Source organism: Diabrotica virgifera, chromosome 6, assembly GCF_917563875.1.
Source record: "Diabrotica virgifera virgifera chromosome 6, PGI_DIABVI_V3a".
Lineage (NCBI taxonomy): Eukaryota > Metazoa > Arthropoda > Insecta > Coleoptera > Chrysomelidae > Diabrotica > Diabrotica virgifera.
In genome coordinates this window covers 165911657-165933503 of record NC_065448.1, presented here as the reverse complement: position 1 = coordinate 165933503, position 21847 = coordinate 165911657, and the positions used below count along the sequence as shown (strand labels likewise).

At 33.2% G+C, this 21847-nt stretch overlaps 1 protein-coding gene across 2 annotated transcripts in view; it reads left to right on the top strand.

The window, feature by feature from the left end:
- Nucleotides 1-21847, top strand: part of LOC114334882 (pericentriolar material 1 protein) — a 102334-nt gene that overhangs the window by 78213 nt on the left and 2274 nt on the right. The window contains exons 12-19 of one of the 2 annotated variants that reach the window (XM_050654309.1): nucleotides 561-827; nucleotides 2711-2912; nucleotides 6381-6461; nucleotides 6547-6755; nucleotides 8144-8288; nucleotides 12741-12866; nucleotides 14187-14253; nucleotides 18140-18458. In XM_050654309.1, coding sequence (XP_050510266.1) covers nucleotides 561-827; nucleotides 2711-2912; nucleotides 6381-6461; nucleotides 6547-6755; nucleotides 8144-8288; nucleotides 12741-12866; nucleotides 14187-14253; nucleotides 18140-18168 — 1126 coding nt within the window. In that variant the 3' untranslated portion in view covers nucleotides 18169-18458. Of the gene's footprint in view, nucleotides 1-560; nucleotides 828-2710; nucleotides 2913-6380; nucleotides 6462-6546; nucleotides 6756-8143; nucleotides 8289-12740; nucleotides 12867-14186; nucleotides 14254-18139; nucleotides 18459-21847 lie in introns of those variants that run through there. The other variant, XM_050654308.1, reaches the window with a different exon arrangement.

Genomic DNA, 21847 nt, shown 5'->3' with positions numbered 1-21847 from the left:
ACAATGTGTGACTGGCCCATCTTAAATACATCTGCGGGCAATATGCACTCCCGATCATCAACGAATGCGAACGTTCGCTTCAATGTAACTGGTCCTACTTTGTAGCGAACGAATGACCAAGCGAACACATACGAATTCGTTCCTTCGTTCGTTCGTGTTCGCTTTGATTTAAATGCGCCTTTAGGGTCTCAGCTCCGTATGTTATCACCGACAATACACTTGTCTCTTCAGACGTATGGACATATCATTTTTACATATTTCCCAGAGCTTTTGAGCTGTATTAGTCTTTAATTGATTTATTTCCCATAATTTTGTGTGTGTCTGTGCTTGATCATCTTTCTCCGGTATTTATATTGTCCGAAGAATCGTAAAATAGTGATGGAGAGAGTAAGAATTCGAAATTAAGATAATTCGCTTATAATTGGTTAGACGCACCTTTTCCTGACGTTGAATAGATTATACTAATTCTAATTATCTTATATTTTACATTATACTTGAATCAGCTGACAGTCTTTCTGAACCATTATTATGTATTTATCTATTAAAAGAAATCTTTATAGCCTGGAAACCTTAGACGCCCTATCTAGAGGAGCACACGCTGATATCATGAACAATTCGATGAGGAATTGTGATGCGTCGGAACAACCAGCAAAAGACGTTTATCACAAAGACAATACCGACATGTATTTCGGGCTTCCGAGTCATCCAAATACCAACAGTGAACCACTATTAGACAATCCAAGTAACGCCGAAAGTCGCATTCCGGAAGAAGCGAAGGGACATGACGAAGGAGAGGAAAGCGTGGCCGATGCACCACAAATTTCCAAGTTAGTAGCACTTTTTAGATATCATAGACTACTACACAGTGATGAGCGCGCTAATAACCGGCAAAATAACGCAAAAGATGGAAAACATATTAAGTTGTAAGATAAAACGAAATGAAACTAGTAGAGGTGGAATATTTAGCGATAAAAACCTATAAACTTACATTATATTTATTGTTTCCCACCTTTAGACATATCAGAGGAGTATGTGTGTGTGTTTAGATGTATGACCTTGGTTTGAACCAATTGGCCAGCTCAAATTTTTTTTATTATCTTTTTCATAGACACAATTTCCTAATTTTAACTGATATACATTATATTTGAATAATTACATACATGTATTATATAAATGACATTAAAAATACATACTAATATTAAACACTTTTACTAAATACTTATACTAAACCACTAATTGATATTAAAATATGTTTTTTTCAGCGCTAAGACCTAAACCCGAATCAACACCTCGGAGGTTTAGGCCTTCTTTGTGATTTTTTTTTGCTTTTTTTGTGATGTTTTTGTGTTTTTTTTTATTGTTTTTTAATATTTATTTCTTTTTTTTTTGTTATTTTTATTGTTTTTTATATATATATTTTTTTGAAATTTTTTTTTATATTTCGTGGACATAGAATGGAATTTAAATTGGTGGGGAGAGTAACTCATACTGTTTGTAGATTCTTGTATAACTGTTGATTCAGCATCTGGAAGTTTGCGCAATCAAAAATCACATGCTTTAATGTACCCAACTCCCCGCAAGTGCAGTTTTGAGAAGTGGCCAACCCTAGTTTATTTTTGTGTACTGGATATAAACCATGTTTGTTCCTTGCTCTATTAAGGTTTTAATGAAGTGCCGATTTGTAATATCGTTAAACCACGGTTTTCTATAAATTATTGGTTGGATATCAAGAAATCTTATACCTTTAAGAGAGGTATCATATTCCTGTTGCCATTGCTCCATTTGTTTTTTCTTAAACCATTGTCGTAGATCAGTGACTGGCATTAATGGTTCTTATATCGTTTCCCCTGTTGTAGTAGCATCCTTGGCAAGTCTATCCACTATTTCATTTCCGTTAATTCCATAATGAGCCTTAATCCAAACCAAAGAAATTTGTTTATCTGTATTCGTAAGTAACTGGATTGTTTCTAAAAATTTTATAATTACTACTGATGAAGTGCTTGATAATTTAGTTTGTACTATTGTGTCTACCAATATTAGTATCATATTATATACAATATTATAATATATAAATATTATATAAATATAATATACAATATTATATACAATCTTATATACAATATTATATTCAATACTACTATCAGAGGAGTATGTCAACTAAAACTGTCACTGTCACAGTGGCATTTGCCAAACTCGTCCAATGCGTCTAAAGGTGGGAAACAATCAATAAAATGTAAATGTATAGGTTTTTATCGCTTAATATCCCACCTCTACTAGTTTCATTCCTTTTTATCGTACAACTTAATATGTTTTGATGTACTTTTGCGGTATTTTGCCGGTTATTATCGCGCTCATCACTGTATAATATATTATAATAGGTATAAATAGTATAAATAAGAAAGATAATATACCGGTCACATCTGTTGGTTTTGGTAGTTCTGCTCTAAGTGATAGTGCAGCACCTGATGTATGTTTCACGCTCATTTACCCTGAAACCTAGTGGTCTTGAAGTTTCTTCCACGTAGAAGTTGTAGCATTCACAGGGTATTTTATAGAGATGCAGTTTTTGGATCTCATTAGATATTTAAAACGGTAATGGTCCTTCGGCCCCCATCCAGCTGTAGACTATACAGAATCTTCTATAACTTTGGATCTGTTGTATAAATATTACATAAAATGCAGATTTATGTTAACTAAATTTTTCTTTTAGATTTGACGCTATGCGAGAAAGCGTATATAAAGAAGTCGCCTCTCTAATATCTGCCAATGAAAATAGGCCGCAATTTCTGATTCAGCTATTTAGAGATCTGCAGATGATTCAGTCTGACAACGGAAGATTTAATATACTGCAATCTATTGAAAGAAACGTCACGCAATCGAGTGTATCGTCGTCGCAGAATATAAATAAACAAGTAAGTGATTCTTCACTTTTTGAAATCTAAATGGGTAAGTATACTAGTTTCTAATTTTTTCAGTCATTTCATGCTCAAATAAAATTAAGGGAACATTTGTTTAAGCGCTCCTATTGGTTTAGTAAAGACGATAAACAATAAAATATTCAAATTATGTGGCACAAATGTTGTCCTAATACTAGGTTGTTCAACAAGTTTTGCGGTTCGATAAGAAAAACTCAATTTTTTTATTTAAAATACGCTTTATTATTAAGTTTAGTCTCCCTGAACATTAATACACTTGTTCCAACGAGAATCCAATTTATAAATTCCATCCTTGTAGTGAGAATCTGCAATTGTAGTGAGAAAGGGCTGCAAAATACGCTTCCACAGCTGTTATGTACTCATCATTTGATGAAAAATGCTCTCCACGTATGGATTTTTTTTAGATGTTGAAACAAATGGAAGTCGCTAAGAGCCAAATCTGATTAAAACGGTGGATACTCCAACAATTCGAACTTTAAGCCATGGATTTTAGCCATTGGTAAAATGTTTATAATTACGTATTTTTTATGGGAAATAAGCCACAATTTTACTAAAAAATGAATTTATTAACGTTTCGAAGCCCAAATCGGGCTTCGTTGTCAAAATACAAAATAATATTAAAATAAAACAAACATGTTGTTGCTAAGTAAAAAAATTCTTCTAATAATTTATTTAATCTGACTCATTTATATTGGCAATTCAGACGTATATTATACATTTTAAAGTAGAAGACTTTAAAATGATATCGCCAATATTTATGAGTTGCGTTCCTGGGACGACTTTACTAAAAGATAGTTCATTCGATTACATGAAATCAATCCCAACTCAAGAATATCCGTCGCAAAAAAATCATAGCATGTGATCTGTCTTTAAAAAGACAACCAAATGCAACAATGACAGTAAAATTCTCGCGTTAGAGATTCCGTAGTAAATCACGGGGGAAAACCAGGAAAAAACCTCGTGATACTATCCCGACATCGTAAGTATTTGGTCTTACATTTAATCTACCTTCAAAAAAAAACTAATACCAAATTCTGACTTTAATATGTTTAAATTATAAATAATATTAATATTACTAGATATACAATAAGTAATACTAAAATATAAAATTTGTACTAACTCGATATGTTATTGACTTACTAATCGTGGTATTTTCTTTCTATATATTTATATATATAATAGAATATATATTTATATATATAATAATAATATATATAATAGAAAGAAAATACCACGATTAGTAAGTCAATAACATATCGAGTTAGTACAAATTTTATATTTTAGTATTACTTATTGTATATCTAGTAATATTAATATTATTTATAATTTAAACATATTAAAGTCAGAATTTGGTATTAGTTTTTTGAAGGTAGATTAAATGTAAGACCAAATACTTACGATGTCGGGATAGTATCACGAGGTTTTTTCCTGGTTTTCCCTCGTGATTTACTATGGAATCTCTAACGCGAGAATTTTACTGTCATCGTTGCATTTGGTTGTCTTTTTAAAGACAGATCACATGCTATGATTTTTTTGCGACGGATATTCTTGAGTTGGGATTGATTTCATGTAATCGAATGAACTATCTTTTAGTAAAGTCGTCCCAGGAACGCAACTCATAAATATTGGCGATATCATTTTAAAGTCTTCTACTTTAAAATGTATAATATACGTCTGAATTGCCAATATAAATGAGTCAGATTAAATAAATTATTAGAAGAATTTTTTTACTTAGCAACAACATGTTTGTTTTATTTTAATATTATTTTGTATTTTGACAACGAAACCCGATTTGGGCTTCGAAACGTTAATAAATTCATTTTTTAGTAAAATTGTGGCTTATTTCCCATAAAAAATACGTAATTATAAAAATGCCACAAGGAAATAGCTTCAGAACAACAGTAAAATGCTTATATGACAGGGTGCATTGTCCTGATGAAAAAGGATATTTTTCTTTTGAGAACCTGGTCTTTTTTCGCGATTTTTTTGCCTTAAGCTGGTCTAAAAGGTTACAATAATATCCAGAGTTTATTGTTTTATCAGTTTGCAAGTAATTCACAAAAAAAATCCTCTCACATCCCAAAAACTCATACAAAAAACTTTCTTGGTCGATTTCTGGACAGGAACACGTTTCGGAGCCGAAAACCCAGGTTCTACCATTCTTTAGCCTCTTGTTTTGATTTAGGATCATAGTGATAGACCAAGTCTCATCCATTGTGATAAATCGACGCACAAAATCTACTTTATCTTTTCGAAAACGCTCTAAATGTTGCTGAGTAAGTCGCATTCGAATATGTTTGTGTTCCGTTGTTAGAGAATGCGGCACCAATTGTGAACACAACTTTTTGAAATCCAATACTTCAGTCAAAATATTGTTTACACTGCCCAATGAGATGCCTAGGGCTTCTACTAAATCACTCGAACGAATTTCCAATACAATATCCTGTATTTTTCTACGATTTCTGGCGTTGTTGCTGTTTTTGGAAGTCCTTGACGTGGATCGTATTCAAGGCTTGTAAGATTACGTTTAATTTAAGCAACCCATCTTTTTACTGTAATCATTGAAGGCGAAGAGTCCTTATACACTTTCAACATTCAGTCACTGCGCGATACTTGATTATTTCCATTGTAAAAAATATTGCGACACATTGATACTGAATGGCTTCTAAACAAATAATGAATTGACAGATTAAAATGATACCTCATATACGTTCATATGAAGAGTGTACTAACACAACAAAAAAATTAGGCTAGTAGCAACGCCCTCTCGTATCGAACCGCAAAACTTATTGAACAGCCTAGTACACTAATGTAGTAACACTAATTGTTACTCCCTCATACGTGTCTCTCACAAAGAACTTTACATACTCACCAAGAACTCGTTTCTTGAGCGTCCACTACAGAATATATCTGTAAACTATTATGTGATTTCCCAAGATCAGTGAATACCATATGAGCGTTAAAAATTACTCATTTCTCTATCAGCAACTAACTCCATTCGTAGTGTTACTTTCCCCTTCCCCATAATTTATCCTTCATCTAGTTCTTCCGCTCTTCGTCCTTTTCACCTCCTCTCTTGAATACAAGCACTTTGTTCTATCTTTTAAGCGCGTCGACCAACTCCATGGGTACTCTTACTTATAAAACTTCCAAGATTCCAAGACCCTGTTCTGATGTTTCTAAAGGTGTTTCCCTGAAATAGTTCTCACCGAGAAATCCGAACGGAGGCTCAGTTTGTTTCAGAAATATTTTACTTACAAGAGATGCCATCATTTTAGTATACCTAATGGTTGTAATATAGTCTTGTCAGATATTTGATGCCTGAATTTCTTTTCTACCAGCATCATATCCTGCACGATTGATTCAACTTGTATCTATATAGCTATATCATTTTAATGGGCCATGTTTAATGTCAAAATTGTTTTACAATTTTAAAAATTTTAGGTTGACCCATCTAGAAAATATTCTGTGCAGTCTGCACCATCGTTAGATTTAAATACATCTTCCAATGCATCTAGTAATAACGTAAGTATTACTTAAAATATAAATTTAATTAAATTTTGAATTAAAAAAAATTGAAAATATTGTAAGCGTACGAATACGTTTTTAGGAATACTCTGTCTACACCTCTATCCTGCAAAAAATTCAAGTTTTACTAGATCATCACGAAGAAACCATAATTCAGAATCAATTTGCTAGGACTCTAAAACAATTATTGCTTGGACTAGAATGTATAAAGGATGTATCAAAAGAAACACTTTTCCATCATCATTTAGAAAGCTTCTTAAACAGAGAATTGGAGAGCTATTACGGTAAAAGGTAATACAACATAATTATGTATATATTTATTCATAGTTGTCACAAGCGGATGAAAACTAATACAGTGCATGTTTAAAATATCTTTCACCACCCCTTGCTTATTTTATAAACCACAAAACTTAGCTTAATTGTGCCATTTTGTAGGATAGTTTTAAATTAGATCATATATGACAAGTAATATCGAATTTGAAAGCTGTTTTATATTCTTTTCAACGACACCTACGTAATACTTGCAGCACAAAAACCTGAAAATGTTTAATTTAATTGCTAAAAATTAGTAAAAGCTTAAAATCATAATAAAACTTAATTAACATGAAATAAAAATGTATACCATTTTTATTCAGTTGCAATGCGAAGGCAAAACTGTCTTATTTTTCACTTAGAACAGAGAGCGCAAACCAGCACGCTAAATCGACGATTTTCGACTCTAATTGGAGTCATCATCAGAGAGGCGTAGGTTTGCTGCTCTCTGCCCCAAGTGACGAAACTCCGAGAGTTTATCCCCGCATTGCAACTGACGTTTATGGAGTAGGTGTCTAGCGACATCTGGCAACTGAAAATCAAAGTTTTAAATCTAATAGAAATATTAAAAATAGTGAAAAATATTAAAAATGTGCTTAAAAGATATTTAATTGAAAACTTATTGAACCATTTTCCTGGTAACACCTCCATGGCTTCTAAAAATTGCAAGCCAGATGGATGCTGAAGCGAAGAAGACAAGAGGGAATTCAAAAACTTACAATTCACGACCCCGTATGTTCAGCTGGTAAATTCCAATGGAAAATGGACCTAGTTACTCAAAGGACTAAAACCAATATAAAATAAAATAAAAATGTATACCATTTTTATTCAGCTGCAATGTGAAGGCAGTTTTTTAATTATCTCTTGTCTTCTTCGCTTCAGCATCCATCTGGCTTGCAATTTTTAGAAGCCATGGAGGTGTTACCAGAAAAATGGCCCAATAAGTTTTCAATTAAATATCTTTTAGGAATATATTTAATATTTTTCAATATTTTTAATATTTCTATTAGGTTAAAAACTTTGACTTAATTAAAAATTTGTGTTACTAAACCAAGGTACTTGTGCACAGTCTTCAATGGAATTCAGTGATATAATCATTAAAAATGGTAGACGGGTGCCATCTTGAAAGTATTACTTGCCCTATGATAATATTTAAAATTATCCTACAAGATAGCAACCGTACGCGCATTTTTAATGATTACGTCACTGAAATATAAAAACTTGCGAAGAATTCCTTAGTTTAATTAACTAATAAATTGTTTATTGATATTTTACGGTTCTATAACTGAGTGAGGCTTAGGAGACTTAAAACGCGCACTGTAGTAGTTTGATGTGTCAAACGAAAATATTTACTAAGTATATTTTAGGTTAGGTGATGTGAAACAACAAATTTTAGGAAACATTGAGTGTTTCTTGATTGAACAATTGGGATTGGTACGTTTGACTGATGAAATTTGCAGTTCAACTAACAACCATCAACCAGAACCAGAAAATGTCATGATTTCGGCACAAGTAAGTAAATAGTTAGGATTCGGAATTACCTTAATTCAGTTACATCTCTCGATGAAGTTAAGCAATATTTTGTCTTAGTTCTTAGTAGATTGTTGACTGTAGTGATGGTTCGCGAATACTAAGAATCGACTACTATTCGATTCCTGGAAGTTCTCGAGATGTCCAAATTTACTATTTGAAAGATAATCAGTCCTGTTTTGTAACTTTTAACAACTCGAATAGAAATGACCAAGTCGAATCGTAATTACCCGAAATCGGAATGTTGGGTATCTACCGCGTCGTTTTCGTGTTTGGATTGGCATTCTGTAACTCATATCGTAACCAGTGTAAATCGAAAACGCCAACTTCTATTTGATGCGCTCAGGAGGTGGTAGCAACATTGACATATTAAGCCTAGACTCGGCATACTCACCAAAAAAGCGTAACGCGGAAACAGCATGTAAACAATCGATCGGTGGTCTATATATCTCTTTTAACCAAGCGACCCCGCGCATGTGACTGACAAAGATGGCTAGACCACTCAATCCTATGTCGGCGTTACACCTCGATGCGTATGATTGAGTGGTATATCCCTAGCCAAGTCTATCCTCTTTACATGTCTCTGGGTATGGTTCATTCCACCAACATACGACTGTTGTGGATTATCGCGACAACGAATATTTCAGTAAAAAAAACTCATACAGAAGTAAAAACTTCGAGATGTATTCTGGTATAAAATCGTTTATTTAAAAACTATCTAAAATGTCATGGATTGCAAAACGTTTTAGTTCTAATACAGAACATCTTCAGTGCCTAGAATGAAGTATTTCCACGTTAGATTAAAGCAAAAAGGTTAAAATTGTGACTGTTAGAATGAAAAATCATGTGGGAATACTTACATTCTGTCGAGTAGTTTGAAACTCGCACACTGTATATAGTGGTAACCCCATAATATATGGTTTACATAATATAATTTAGTAAAATTTGATGACTACAAGTCGATGTTGATAGATATAATGGAACACATGCTAAAAGGGCACCATGCTTCCCTGCTCGAAGATGCTAGGTACTTACCAATTCAATGGGCACAGACCAACTGAGAAATTCGGAAGTGGACATATAATAATTTGACAAGAGTGACATGACATGACAAGGTAAAGCCAATTTTTGGTTAAAGCTTAATTTGATTTTGGATTTTTTAGGAAATGCAAAGGTTGTTAATAAATGTCTGAAAATGCAATTTAAATTATTTGAATATTAAAATATATTGTTAAGTCTAAATTAGCAACTCTCTGTTCCAGAATAACTTATAGATTTATTAAATTTAATGTAGATATATTTCATGGTTTAAGTTGTGACGTCATCGAGTGTGAAATGACGAGATTAAAGTTAAATTTAGTTAAATACAATGAAATATACTACATAATAAACAATTATTGGACTTGCGTGGAAAAATACGAAGCTAAACAAACCAAAAATCAGAATTTAAGAGTATTTTTATGGGATGTACTGTTGGTTCCCTAACAAGGCAAGCAGGCAACAGGTTGAAGGTAAGGGGTAGAATATTGCGAGAAAACAGTATATATGCAAAAAGCGACTATTTTAATGTGTTAAATTTATTAGCATAGTATTGTACTGATTAATTATGTCTGTTAAAAGTGGGAGAATAATTGTGGGCAAAATTAAATAACTAAAGAATACAGTTAGTGAGGTAAATATAGGTGTCAAGGATATGATTGCATATATATATATATATATATATATATATATATATATATATATATATATATATATATATATATATATATATATATATATATATATATATAGTATTTTTACTACAAAAACGTTATTACGTAGGTCAAAATTTTTGACGTAAGAGAACTGTCAAACCATTAGAATGTGACTTTCCATTATTCCCATGTTTATTATAAACATGGCAATAATGAAAAGTCACATTCTAATGTTTTGACAGTTCCCTTACGTCAAAAATTTTGACCTACGTAATAACGTTTTTGTAGTAAAAATACTATATATAATATTGTGGAATGAATGAAAGTATGTAATAATATAATAAAATAAACTATGTGACAATAAAGTCTAATTGAACTTTATGTAGTTTTGGATGGACTGAAGGAATTAGAGGAAATGTACCTTGATAGGCTACCAACGAAGTGATTAGTGGATGAAAAATAGAATGAGAGCTACCAATATAGGTCAAATTATGGGTTGGTGTCAGTATGTAAAGAAGAATCTAAATTGAATGAGTATATGAAATAGAGAACTATGAGTTTGATTTATATAGGTGGTAGTGGAATGAACAGACTGAACTAAATGAAATATATTTAAGTGCAGAAGTTTGTGAACGTATGTGATAGCAACTGAAATATAACAAATGTAAAATGTGAAAAATTAAATTGGAATAAATGGATAATGGAGGTTGCCTGATATGAATGGAAATGAAAAGAAAGATAAGAAAGAGATGAAAAAGGATAGTGTATGCATTAAAACTTAAATATTATAGTCTGAAAGAAATTTGAATGAATGTGTCATAATGGATTTAGGTGTGCAGTATCCTATTGTTAAGTAAAGTCTAAAGAATCTAAAAAGAAAGAGGTGACAGAATGTTAATAAGAAAAGAAAAATGAGATATATGGCAGACCAGAGTGATTAGCTGTATGGTGTGTTTTTTAAATATATATTTTAGTGTGAATATTTCAGTGTGTAACATAAGAAGTACGAAAGTAAATGGCTCTAATAATTATTCCAATAAACGGCAATGCAATTTGCAATTTATTTTCGTTCTTCATATTTTGCACAATAAAATATTCGTTGTCGAAATAATCCAACACAGTCGTATATTCGTGGGATAGGGTATAGCAACCCCGTACTGAAAAATTAAATATGTGTTCTGTGACGTTAAGATACTGGAAAGGCTAGTGCGGCGCGAAGAATTCATCAAATATGTTATTTTTTGGGCGCCTTATTCGGCCGCATAGGACGAAGTGTGCGTAAGCACGAATAGCAAATACGGCTATCCATTCAGTTGTTGGTTTTTACAAGCTTTAACCCTCTTTAGGCCAATGTATCTCACAAGATACATGACTTTATAATTCTCTAACAATAAAACACTCTGGCGAAACAGCTGTAGTCACGTAGTTATAATAAATTTTGTGGAAGTATAGAAAACAAAAGTTTTCAGTGTTTTATTGTTAGATAAAATGAACTTCCATCAAGTAACGGTCGAATCCATCAATCGACTATATAATTGATTTTTTAAATATTGGAGGCTTTTTCAATAGTTCAAACTTTGGTTGTAACAATCAGCTGTTGTTTCTATATACAGTTGGCTATTTTTGTTTGATTTAAACTGTTTCAAAGTATTAAGTTATGGTAATTTAGTTTCTTGTTCCGTGAGTGTGCGCATTTTTCAAGCCATCAACCCAAGCGGTAAATTCAGTTTACCTACGGTTACTATTCTAATAAAAAATTTTTATAAAAACCAATTAAAGTGACTTATTGTTATGGTATTTAAGTTTAATTATTAACAAGTTTTAGGCACTAATTATTTCTGGTTTATTTGCAATATACTTTTATAAAATGTATGTTTGGGCAGCATATGTGGGAGGGGGGGTAGCAAATAATTTTAAATATGATTTTTGCTTAATTGGGCCCTAAAACAATAAAATGCTAAAAGGAAATTATCATGGGTTGAGTATTTCTTCTTTTAGGTAAAAGAGGGTTAAAGGACAAATATTTGGGCGCATACAGCGAAGCCGCATAACAAGTAGCACATAGCGAAGTGTGGTGCCGGCAAAAAAAGAAGAAATTTTGGTTTGTTTTGGTTAAGTTTGACAAATTCAACACAAGAATACAAAAAAGCGGAACACCAAAGAAAAAACATGTGCTGAGCATTTAAATTACATAGTAAACTTTATCTCTGAACATAAAATATTATTGCATGGTAAAAGTAACTTTTTCCCTAAGAAAAATTTTGGTTTTTCGTTTGAAGCGCATTAGATACGCTCAAATCTACACATTCGACCAGTAAATTAATTAGAGTAGCAATTCTTAGAATGTTTATTGATTTCTGTTATCCTTGATTCTATAATTATTATTGGTAAATAAAATTAAACATACAATTATCTAAATAAATAACAACACAGACTAAAATCGCTAATTATTTAACAAATACACGTCAAACCAACAATAATGATACCAATGCGCAAACGTCAAGACCGATTTCAATGTCGAAATGTGATCTCGACAGAGATTGTATAGTCGAAATCAATTTCTACCCAATACGATACTAACGTTCCGATAGTAGAGGTCGAGATGAGTTTATTGAATACCAATTCCTACAAATTCCAATCCGACTTGCTGACATCTATTCGATTCGACTCATTTCTATTCGATTTGTAGTTAAAGAATAGACATGATGATAGGGATTACATAAACAAGTTTATTTTACAGACGGCTGACGGTGATTTAGCAGAAGCTGACCAGAGTGGAATTATTACCGAAGATATTCTGGAGGAGGGTGCTGTGGGCGGAGTGTTAGAAGCGGTTTCTCAATCAAAGCCTGTGGATACCGCCGAGGTAGGCTATATCTTTGAAAGATGAAAAATCACTTTCAATTAAAAAAGAATGTAACCGAAATATGAGAACATGTTTATCTTAGTACCTACTCACTACCCACAATAAACACATATTGAAACCCTTTCAGGAACCTAATCGTTCCCATATGGGTGCTCCTGGTATTCCAAAAGGTGTTTTTGAAACCCTTCTAAAGAGTACCATGTTCCCTAGGCAATATTTAAAGACATGGTCTGTAGATGCTAGATGGGGGGTTCATTGTTAGTACTGATTTTAATTATTGATAGGGCGCGAGAAAGGATCCATTTAGAGTATGCTCTTTTTTTAAACTCTACCAATGTCACGTTATAGTTTGGAGATAATAATTAGTGTAACCCCGGTTTCACACGCTAAAAATTTGAACGTGCGATAGTTTTGGCGTTCCGTAGTTGTGTCGCCCGTTTAGAATTGGTTGTCCTTTCTCACACTAAGAATTTGAGTCTCACGAACTATTTTGCTGGGTTGTTTGTTATATTATTATAAAAGTAAAATTTAATAAAAAATTTTGGTCTTGGTAAAAGGTATATTATTTTAAAAAGCCCTATAGGGCTACAAACATCGAACAGAACGTTTTCGCTCTAAAAAGAGCATCATCAGTGTTGCCTAAAATAAGTATAACCATATTATGCTATTACTTTATTATGTTTATTACTATGTTATTATTATTATTATGTTATTACTTATTTTAGGCAACACTGATGATGCTCTTTTTAGAGCGAAAACGTTCTGTTCGATGTTTGTAGCCCTATAGGGCTTTTTAAAATAATATACCTTTTACCAAGACCAAAATTTTTTATTAAATTTTACTTGTAATTAATGGTATACAGCCAGCTACAGGAAATTCTTCCTAGTGGATTATTATTATAAAAGTTTTCAGGGTGGGGGGCAGACGTGAAGATTTTGAACATTACATTTTGTACACTATGGATACCAATAGTTTAAATCACCCGAAAAGCTAGAGGGGCACGGCCCCCCTGCCCATGTGTATGGACGCCTATGAGTGTCCGAGGCTTGACTGTCCGAGGCTCTAAATATTTTGTGAATGTTTCCTAATCATCACTTGGGAATGCGCTCTCTAAGAGCTAAATGCTCTCTTTAGAAATCTAGTTCAGAAAATAGTTAGAGGAAGACCTACATACATACACTACCACTCTCTAAAGTGTACCATAAGTTTAAACCGTTGATTAGATTTTGTTTTTCATTGCGAGGTAACTTCGTGTTTTCTCAATATTTTCGGAAAAAAACAATCATTGTACAAAATGAACTAACGATTTTTTCTTTTAGAATTTGGAATCAGATTTACTGCCAGTTGCCAACCAGTCTAGATCCAGGTCGACTACACCAACAAGAGGTATAAACTAGTAAATACTTTGTTACACGTTGTTGATTCAGTTTTAAATATATATCTAATCAATCTCTTAAAATTTGCTCTGTAAACTTAGCTAACATTCCGAACCAAACACGAACAGACACACGTTTATAGGGTGTTTGGTAAAGAATGGGCCATAGCTTAACCTTAGATTCCTGAGGTTAAAATAGGTCGATTTAAGCTAACTTATCTTAGTACAAAAGTTGATAATAACCGAAATACAGGGTGTCGAAGTTAAAATTTTATTTTATTTATTTTTGAATATTTCCTGACAGGCATGGGACAACAACACGAAATTTGGTAAGTGGTGCTGGCATTGTACAATCTACTAAATTATGTTAAACACACGTTTCTGGATACTACCAGAGGCGTACGACGGGGGAACGTGATTGGTTGACCCTTCCCAAATTCTACGCTACTGGCGGAATTGCTATTTTAGTGCAAGTTTTTGATTCTCCATTACTTTCTATGTAAAAAACATGCTCTTCATTCGTAACGATTAGGCCATTAGTTTTCGAGATATTTGAACCTTAAAACGAAGGAGCATAATATATTAATCAAAATAAGTGTGCCTTTTCATTTTTAACTTCAATTATCTCGAAAACTAATGACTTTATCGTTACGAATCAAGAGTATATTATTTGCATAGAAAGTATTGGAGAATCTAAAAATTATGCTAAAATAGCAGTTTCATCAGTGGCGTAGAATTTGGGAAGGGTTAACCATTCACTTTACCCTGTCGTACGCCTCTGGTAGTAGCCAGACACGATTATTTAACATAATTTAGTAGGGTGTACAGTGCCTACACTTTCTGCCAAGTACCACACGATATGTCAAATTATTTTAAAGTATTCTTTTTTTAATAATTTATTCTTTATTTAAAACTTTAAGAACTATGTGTGCCCGGTACTATAAAACTATTTGACATATCGTTGTGGTACTTGGCAGAAAGTGTAGGTACTGTACACCCTACTAAATTATGTTAAATAATCGTTTGTGGTTAATACAAGAGGCGTACGACAGGGGAAAGTGAATGGTTGACCCTTCCCAAATTCTATGACACTGATGAAACTGGTATTTTAGCATAATTTTTAGATTCTCCAATACTTTCTATGTAAATAATATACTCTTCATTCGTAACGATAAAGTTATTAGTTTTCGAGATATTTGAAGTTAAAAATGAAAAGGCACACTTATTTTGATTAATGTATTATGCTCCTTCATTTTTAGCTTCAAATATCTCGAAAATTAATGGCTTTATCGTTACGAATGAAGAGCATGTTATTTACATAGAAAGTATTGGAGAATCAAATAATTGCATTAAAATAAAAATTCCGCCAGTGGCGTAGAATTTGGGAAGGGTCAACCATTCACGTTCCCCTACGTCGACCTATTTTAACCTCAGGAATCTAAGGTTAAGCTATGGCCCATTCTTTACCAAACACCCTGTACGTATACAGTTGAGTCCATGATTCTTTACCCGTGCGTCATCATTTAAACCATACGAAATAAGTCGGAAATGTATTCCACGCAACAGCAAGTGGCAGAAAGTGGGTACTGCTCCGACCACGGATTATACTATAAAATTTTATGTTATCGAATAAATAGAACTTTAAATTTTGGTGCAGAATTACAGCTACATTTGAAGAAGCGTAATAAATTATTTTAATATCATTAGTAATATTAAATATTTGAAAATAAAATAAAATATTTGGAAATAGAATATTTTCTTTTTGTTATTTATTTCACTTTTACGGAAACTTAAACAAAACCATTCCTTAATGGCAAAATAAAATACACTTACCATAAAATTTCAAACTCCAGTATAAAATTGGTTGTGAAAAAAACTGTTTATTTAATAGAAGTAACATTCTAACTGCAAAAACAGGACAAGAAAACAGCAAAAAATCCAACAAACTGACAGTGACAAGTCAACAAACTGGCAGTGACAAGTGAACAAACCAGAAACGTCACAAATTGTACTTAAAATCTGAAAACGTCACCAAGCGTCTTTTTTGTATCTATCTCTTTTCGATGTACCGAGTCTAAAGCGTTTATAAAAATAACATGTGTATTTACTTTATAACAGGCGGTATCTGGTTTGTCTTTAGTTTCATGGGTGGAAGACAATGATGCTAAACAAAAAGTATGTGTTTTATCTCGCCAGGTATTAATGACGCACGGGTAAAGAACCCTGGACTCAACTGTACATGATTTTTTCGCATATATATCCTACTAGTGACGTCATCCATCTGGACGTGATGACATAATCGATGATTTTTTTAAATGAGAGTAGGGGTCGTGTGGTAGCTCATTTGGAAAGTTATTCAATTCTCTATAGTCTATACAGTAATAATATTAATGTTTATTATAAACATTAACATTCTTAAATGTAGTAATGAAACACAGACTTACTCACAATCATTTAATAATACTTTGACGACCAGTTTCGATCTCTACACTATTCAGATCATCTTCAGGTCGGCGTTACAAGTAGTTAAATGATGCCGTTACAAGGGATGCGTTGCCAGTTCGTTGATAACATGTTTATACGTCCAACTTATGCTAATAGGATAGCTAGGTGAGGTACAGGGCAAGCAGACATGTTTCGTAGGTCAAAACCTAGTAAATCTTTTGAAATTTGAATGGATCCTGAAGGAAGATGTGTACTGAGAAACAGAGAATGTTGTGTTAGAAATAAGAAAGATTTCTATCTTTCTTAACACAACTAAGAATCTTTCTTATTTCTAACACAACATTCTCTGTTTCTCAGTACACATCTTCCTTCAGGATCCATTAAAATTTCAAAAGATTTACTATGTTTGACCTACGAAACATGTCTGCTTGCCCTGTACCTCACCTAGCTATCCTATTAGCATAAGTTGGACGTATAAACATCCTATCAACGAACTGGCAACGCATCTCTTGTAACGGCATCATTTAACTACTTGTAACGCCGACCTGAAGATGATCTCAATAGTATAGAGATCGAAACCAGTCGTCAAAGTATTATTAAATGATTATGAGTAAGTCGGTGTTTCATTACTACATTTAATATGGACTCACATATGCAACCCATTCAATATTAACATTCTTATTTATATGGGGTGTCCAAAAAAGTTTTTTTTAATTAAATTAATTGGCACAAAAAGAATAATGTATCTAATTTATTTAATTCAAATACAGTTTACGACTGCCACAAAACAGATAAAATGTTTATTTGAAAAATAAACATTGCTTTTCGCTTAAATTAAATGTTCAAACTGCTAAGAGGCAGGTGGGTGGCAGCTTTAATATTGAGTTTAAGCGAAAAACAATATTTATTTGTCAAATAAACATTTTTTTCTGTTTTCTGGCAGCAATAATAGGCCTGGATCCTGCGTACCAAAAATAGTTTATTAATAGCAAGCTGAAAATGTGTTAATAGCTTAACGGTGTCTAGTCGGACAGACTTTGATGTACGGGAACAGGAGAAGTTTTAATTGTGGAACAGGTTACAGGTTTCGAACGTCAGACTACGAAAACGTCCCATGTATTTTCGGACAGAACTTCCAATTGATTAGTTAGCCTTTCATTAAACCCTCATGCAAAAATCACACTGCTATTTACCACCAATTAAATGCGTGTCATTTGACATGTTCTACGTGTCGGACTTATTAAAATGCCAAACATATCTGCCGAACAGACATTTTTTCATATATATTATATAAAGTTTGCTATTAAATAAACGTAAAAACAACCTGCTAGTTTTCACAATCATAAACTTGTCAGGATGACACGTTCCACAATTAAAATCACGTTCCACAATTAAAACTTCGTCGGGGCTAAATATAAATGTTCAAAAGACCAAATATATGTGTTGTACTAGGTCAAGCAACCCGACACCTACAAGAATAATAATTGACGACCTAGAACTGGAAGGTGTCGACACCTTCATATACTTAGGCTCGCTGCTAAATAGAGATAACAATGTCAGTGAAGAAATTAAAAGAAGAATTACGAGGAAAACGAAAAGCCCTAGATACAAAGTTTACTACTTTTTAAACAATTAGAATAATTGAAATAAAAATATAATAAACAATATTTTAAATCCAAGACTTTTCGTTAATAAACTGCTTTCTGGCTGCATCCCATATCTCCGGATTTTACAATATATAATCACATAGAGACGACGAAATAGGAGAAAGCAAATAGAGGACACTTAGGCCACGCATTTACCTTCTCTTCGTCTAGGAAAAGGACCGAAAGACAGTTTCTAAATACTCACAAATTGAGTAAAAATGAAAAAGATAAAAAGGGTTCAGGCAGGTTTTGTTTATATTCGATTCAGAGTTGGACTACCATCTCCATATAGTAACTATTTCAGCATCCTTATGCATCATCAGTGAAGATTATGCAGTCACAACTCTGAAGGGAATACAAACATTCTGCCTCTTTTAAAGCAAACCATCGCGATGCGATGAACCCGCCTTTTGAGACGCAATACAGCGACATCTCTCGTATTACGAGGAAAACGAAAAGCCCTAGATACAAAGTTTACTACTTTTTAAACAATTAGAATAATTGAAATAAAAATATAATAAACAATATTTTAAATCCAAGACTTTTCGTTAATAAACTGCTTTCTGGCTGCATCCCATATCTCCGGATTTTACAATATATAATCACATAGAGACGACGAAATAGGAGAAAGCAAATAGAGGACACTTAGGCCACGCATTTACCTTCTCTTCGTCTAGGAAAAGGACCGAAAGACAGTTTCTAAATACTCACAAATTGAGTAAAAATGAAAAAGATAAAAAGGGTTCAAGGCAGGTTTTGTTTATATTCGATTCAGAGTTGGACTACCATCTCCATATAGTAACTATTTCAGCATCCTTATGCATCATCAGTGAAGATTATGCAGTCACAACTCTGAAGGGAATACAAACATTCTGCCTCTTTTAAAGCAAACCATCGCGATGCGATGAACCCGCCTTTTGAGACGCAATACAGCGACATCTCTCGTATTACGAGGAAAACGAAAAGCCCTAGATACAAAGTTTACTACTTTTTAAACAATTAGAATAATTGAAATAACAATATAATAAACAATATTTTAAATCCAAGACTTTTCGTTAATAAACTGCTTTCTGGCTGCATCCCATATCTCCGGATTTTACAATATATAATCACATAGAGACGACGAAATAGGAGAAAGCAAATAGAGGACACTTAGGCCACGCATTTACCTTCTCTTCGTCTAGGAAAAGGACCGAAAGACAGTTTCTAAATACTCACAAATTGAGTAAAAATGAAAAAGATAAAAAGGGTTCAAGGCAGGTTTTGTTTATATTCGATTCAGAGTTGGACTACCATCTCCATATAGTAACTATTTCAGCATCCTTATGCATCATCAGTGAAGATTATGCAGTCACAACTCTGAAGGGAATACAAACATTCTGCCTCTTTTAAAGCAAACCATCGCGATGCGATGAACCCGCCTTTTGAGACGCAATACAGCGACATCTCTCGTATTACGAGGAAAACGAAAAGCCCTAGATACAAAGTTTACTACTTTTTAAACAATTAGAATAATTGAAATAAAAATATAATAAACAATATTTTAAATCCAAGACTTTTCGTTAATAAACTGCTTTCTGGCTGCATCCCATATCTCCGGATTTTACAATATATAATCACATAGAGACGACGAAATAGGAGAAAGCAAATAGAGGACACTTAGGCCACGCATTTACCTTCTCTTCGTCTAGGAAAAGGACCGAAAGACAGTTTCTCAATACTCACAAATTGAGTAAAAATGAAAAAGATAAAAAGGGTTCAAGGCAGGTTTTGTTTATATTCGATTCAGAGTTGGACTACCATCTCCATATAGTAACTATTTCAGCATCCTTATGCATCATCAGTGAAGATTATGCAGTCACAACTCTGAAGGGAATACAAACATTCTGCCTCTTTTAAAGCAAACCATCGCGATGCGATGAACCCGCCTTTTGAGACGCAATACAGCGACATCTCTCGTATTACGAGGAAAACGAAAAGCCCTAGATACAAAGTTTACTACTTTTTAAACAATTAGAATAATTGAAATAAAAATATAATAAACAATATTTTAAATCCAAGACTTTTCGTTAATAAACTGCTTTCTGGCTGCATCCCATATCTCCGGATTTTACAATATATAATCACATAGAGACGACGAAATAGGAGAAAGCAAATAGAGGACACTTAGGCCACGCATTTACCTTCTCTTCGTCTAGGAAAAGGACCGAAAGACAGTTTCTAAATACTCACAAATTGAGTAAAAATGAAAAAGATAAACAGGGTTCAAGGCAGGTTTTGTTTATATTCGATTCAGAGTTGGACTACCATCTCCATATAGTAACTATTTCAGCATCCTTGTGCATCATCAGTGAAGATTATGCAGTCACAACTCTGAAGGGAATACAAACATTCTGCCTCTTTTAAAGCAAACCATCGCGATGCGATGAACCCGCCTTTTGAGACGCAATACAGCGACATCTCTCGTATTACGTGGAAAACGAAAAGCCCTAGATACAAAGTTTACTACTTTTTAAACAATTAGAATAATTGAAATAAAAATATAATAAACAATATTTTAAATCCAAGACTTTTCGTTAATAAACTGCTTTCTGGCTGCATCCCATATCTCCGGATTTTACAATATATAATCACATAGAGACGACGAAATAGGAGAAAGCAAATAGAGGACACTTAGGCCACGCATTTACCTTCTCTTCGTCTAGGAAAAGGACCGAAAGACAGTTTCTAAATACTCACAAATTGAGTAAAAATGAAAAAGATAAAAAGGGTTCAGGCAGGTTTTGTTTATATTCGATTCAGAGTTGGACTACCATCTCCATATAGTAACTATTTCAGCATCCTTATGCATCATCAGTGAAGATTATGCAGTCACAACTCTGAAGGGAATACAAACATTCTGCCTCTTTTAAAGCAAACCATCGCGATGCGATGAACCCGCCTTTTGAGACGCAATACAGCGACATCTCTCGTATTACGAGGAAAACGAAAAGCCCTAGATACAAAGTTTACTACTTTTTAAACAATTAGAATAATTGAAATAAAAATATAATAAACAATATTTTAAATCCAAGACTTTTCGTTAATAAACTGCTTTCTGGCTGCATCCCATATCTCCGGATTTTACAATATATAATCACATAGAGACGACGAAATAGGAGAAAGCAAATAGAGGACACTTAGGCCACGCATTTACCTTCTCTTCGTCTAGGAAAAGGACCGAAAGACAGTTTCTAAATACTCACAAATTGAGTAAAAATGAAAAAGATAAAAAGGGTTCAAGGCAGGTTTTGTTTATATTCGATTCAGAGTTGGACTACCATCTCCATATAGTAACTATTTCAGCATCCTTATGCATCATCAGTGAAGATTATGCAGTCACAACTCTGAAGGGAATACAAACATTCTGCCTCTTTTAAAGCAAACCATCGCGATGCGATGAACCCGCCTTTTGAGACGCAATACAGCGACATCTCTCGTATTACGAGGAAAACGAAAAGCCCTAGATACAAAG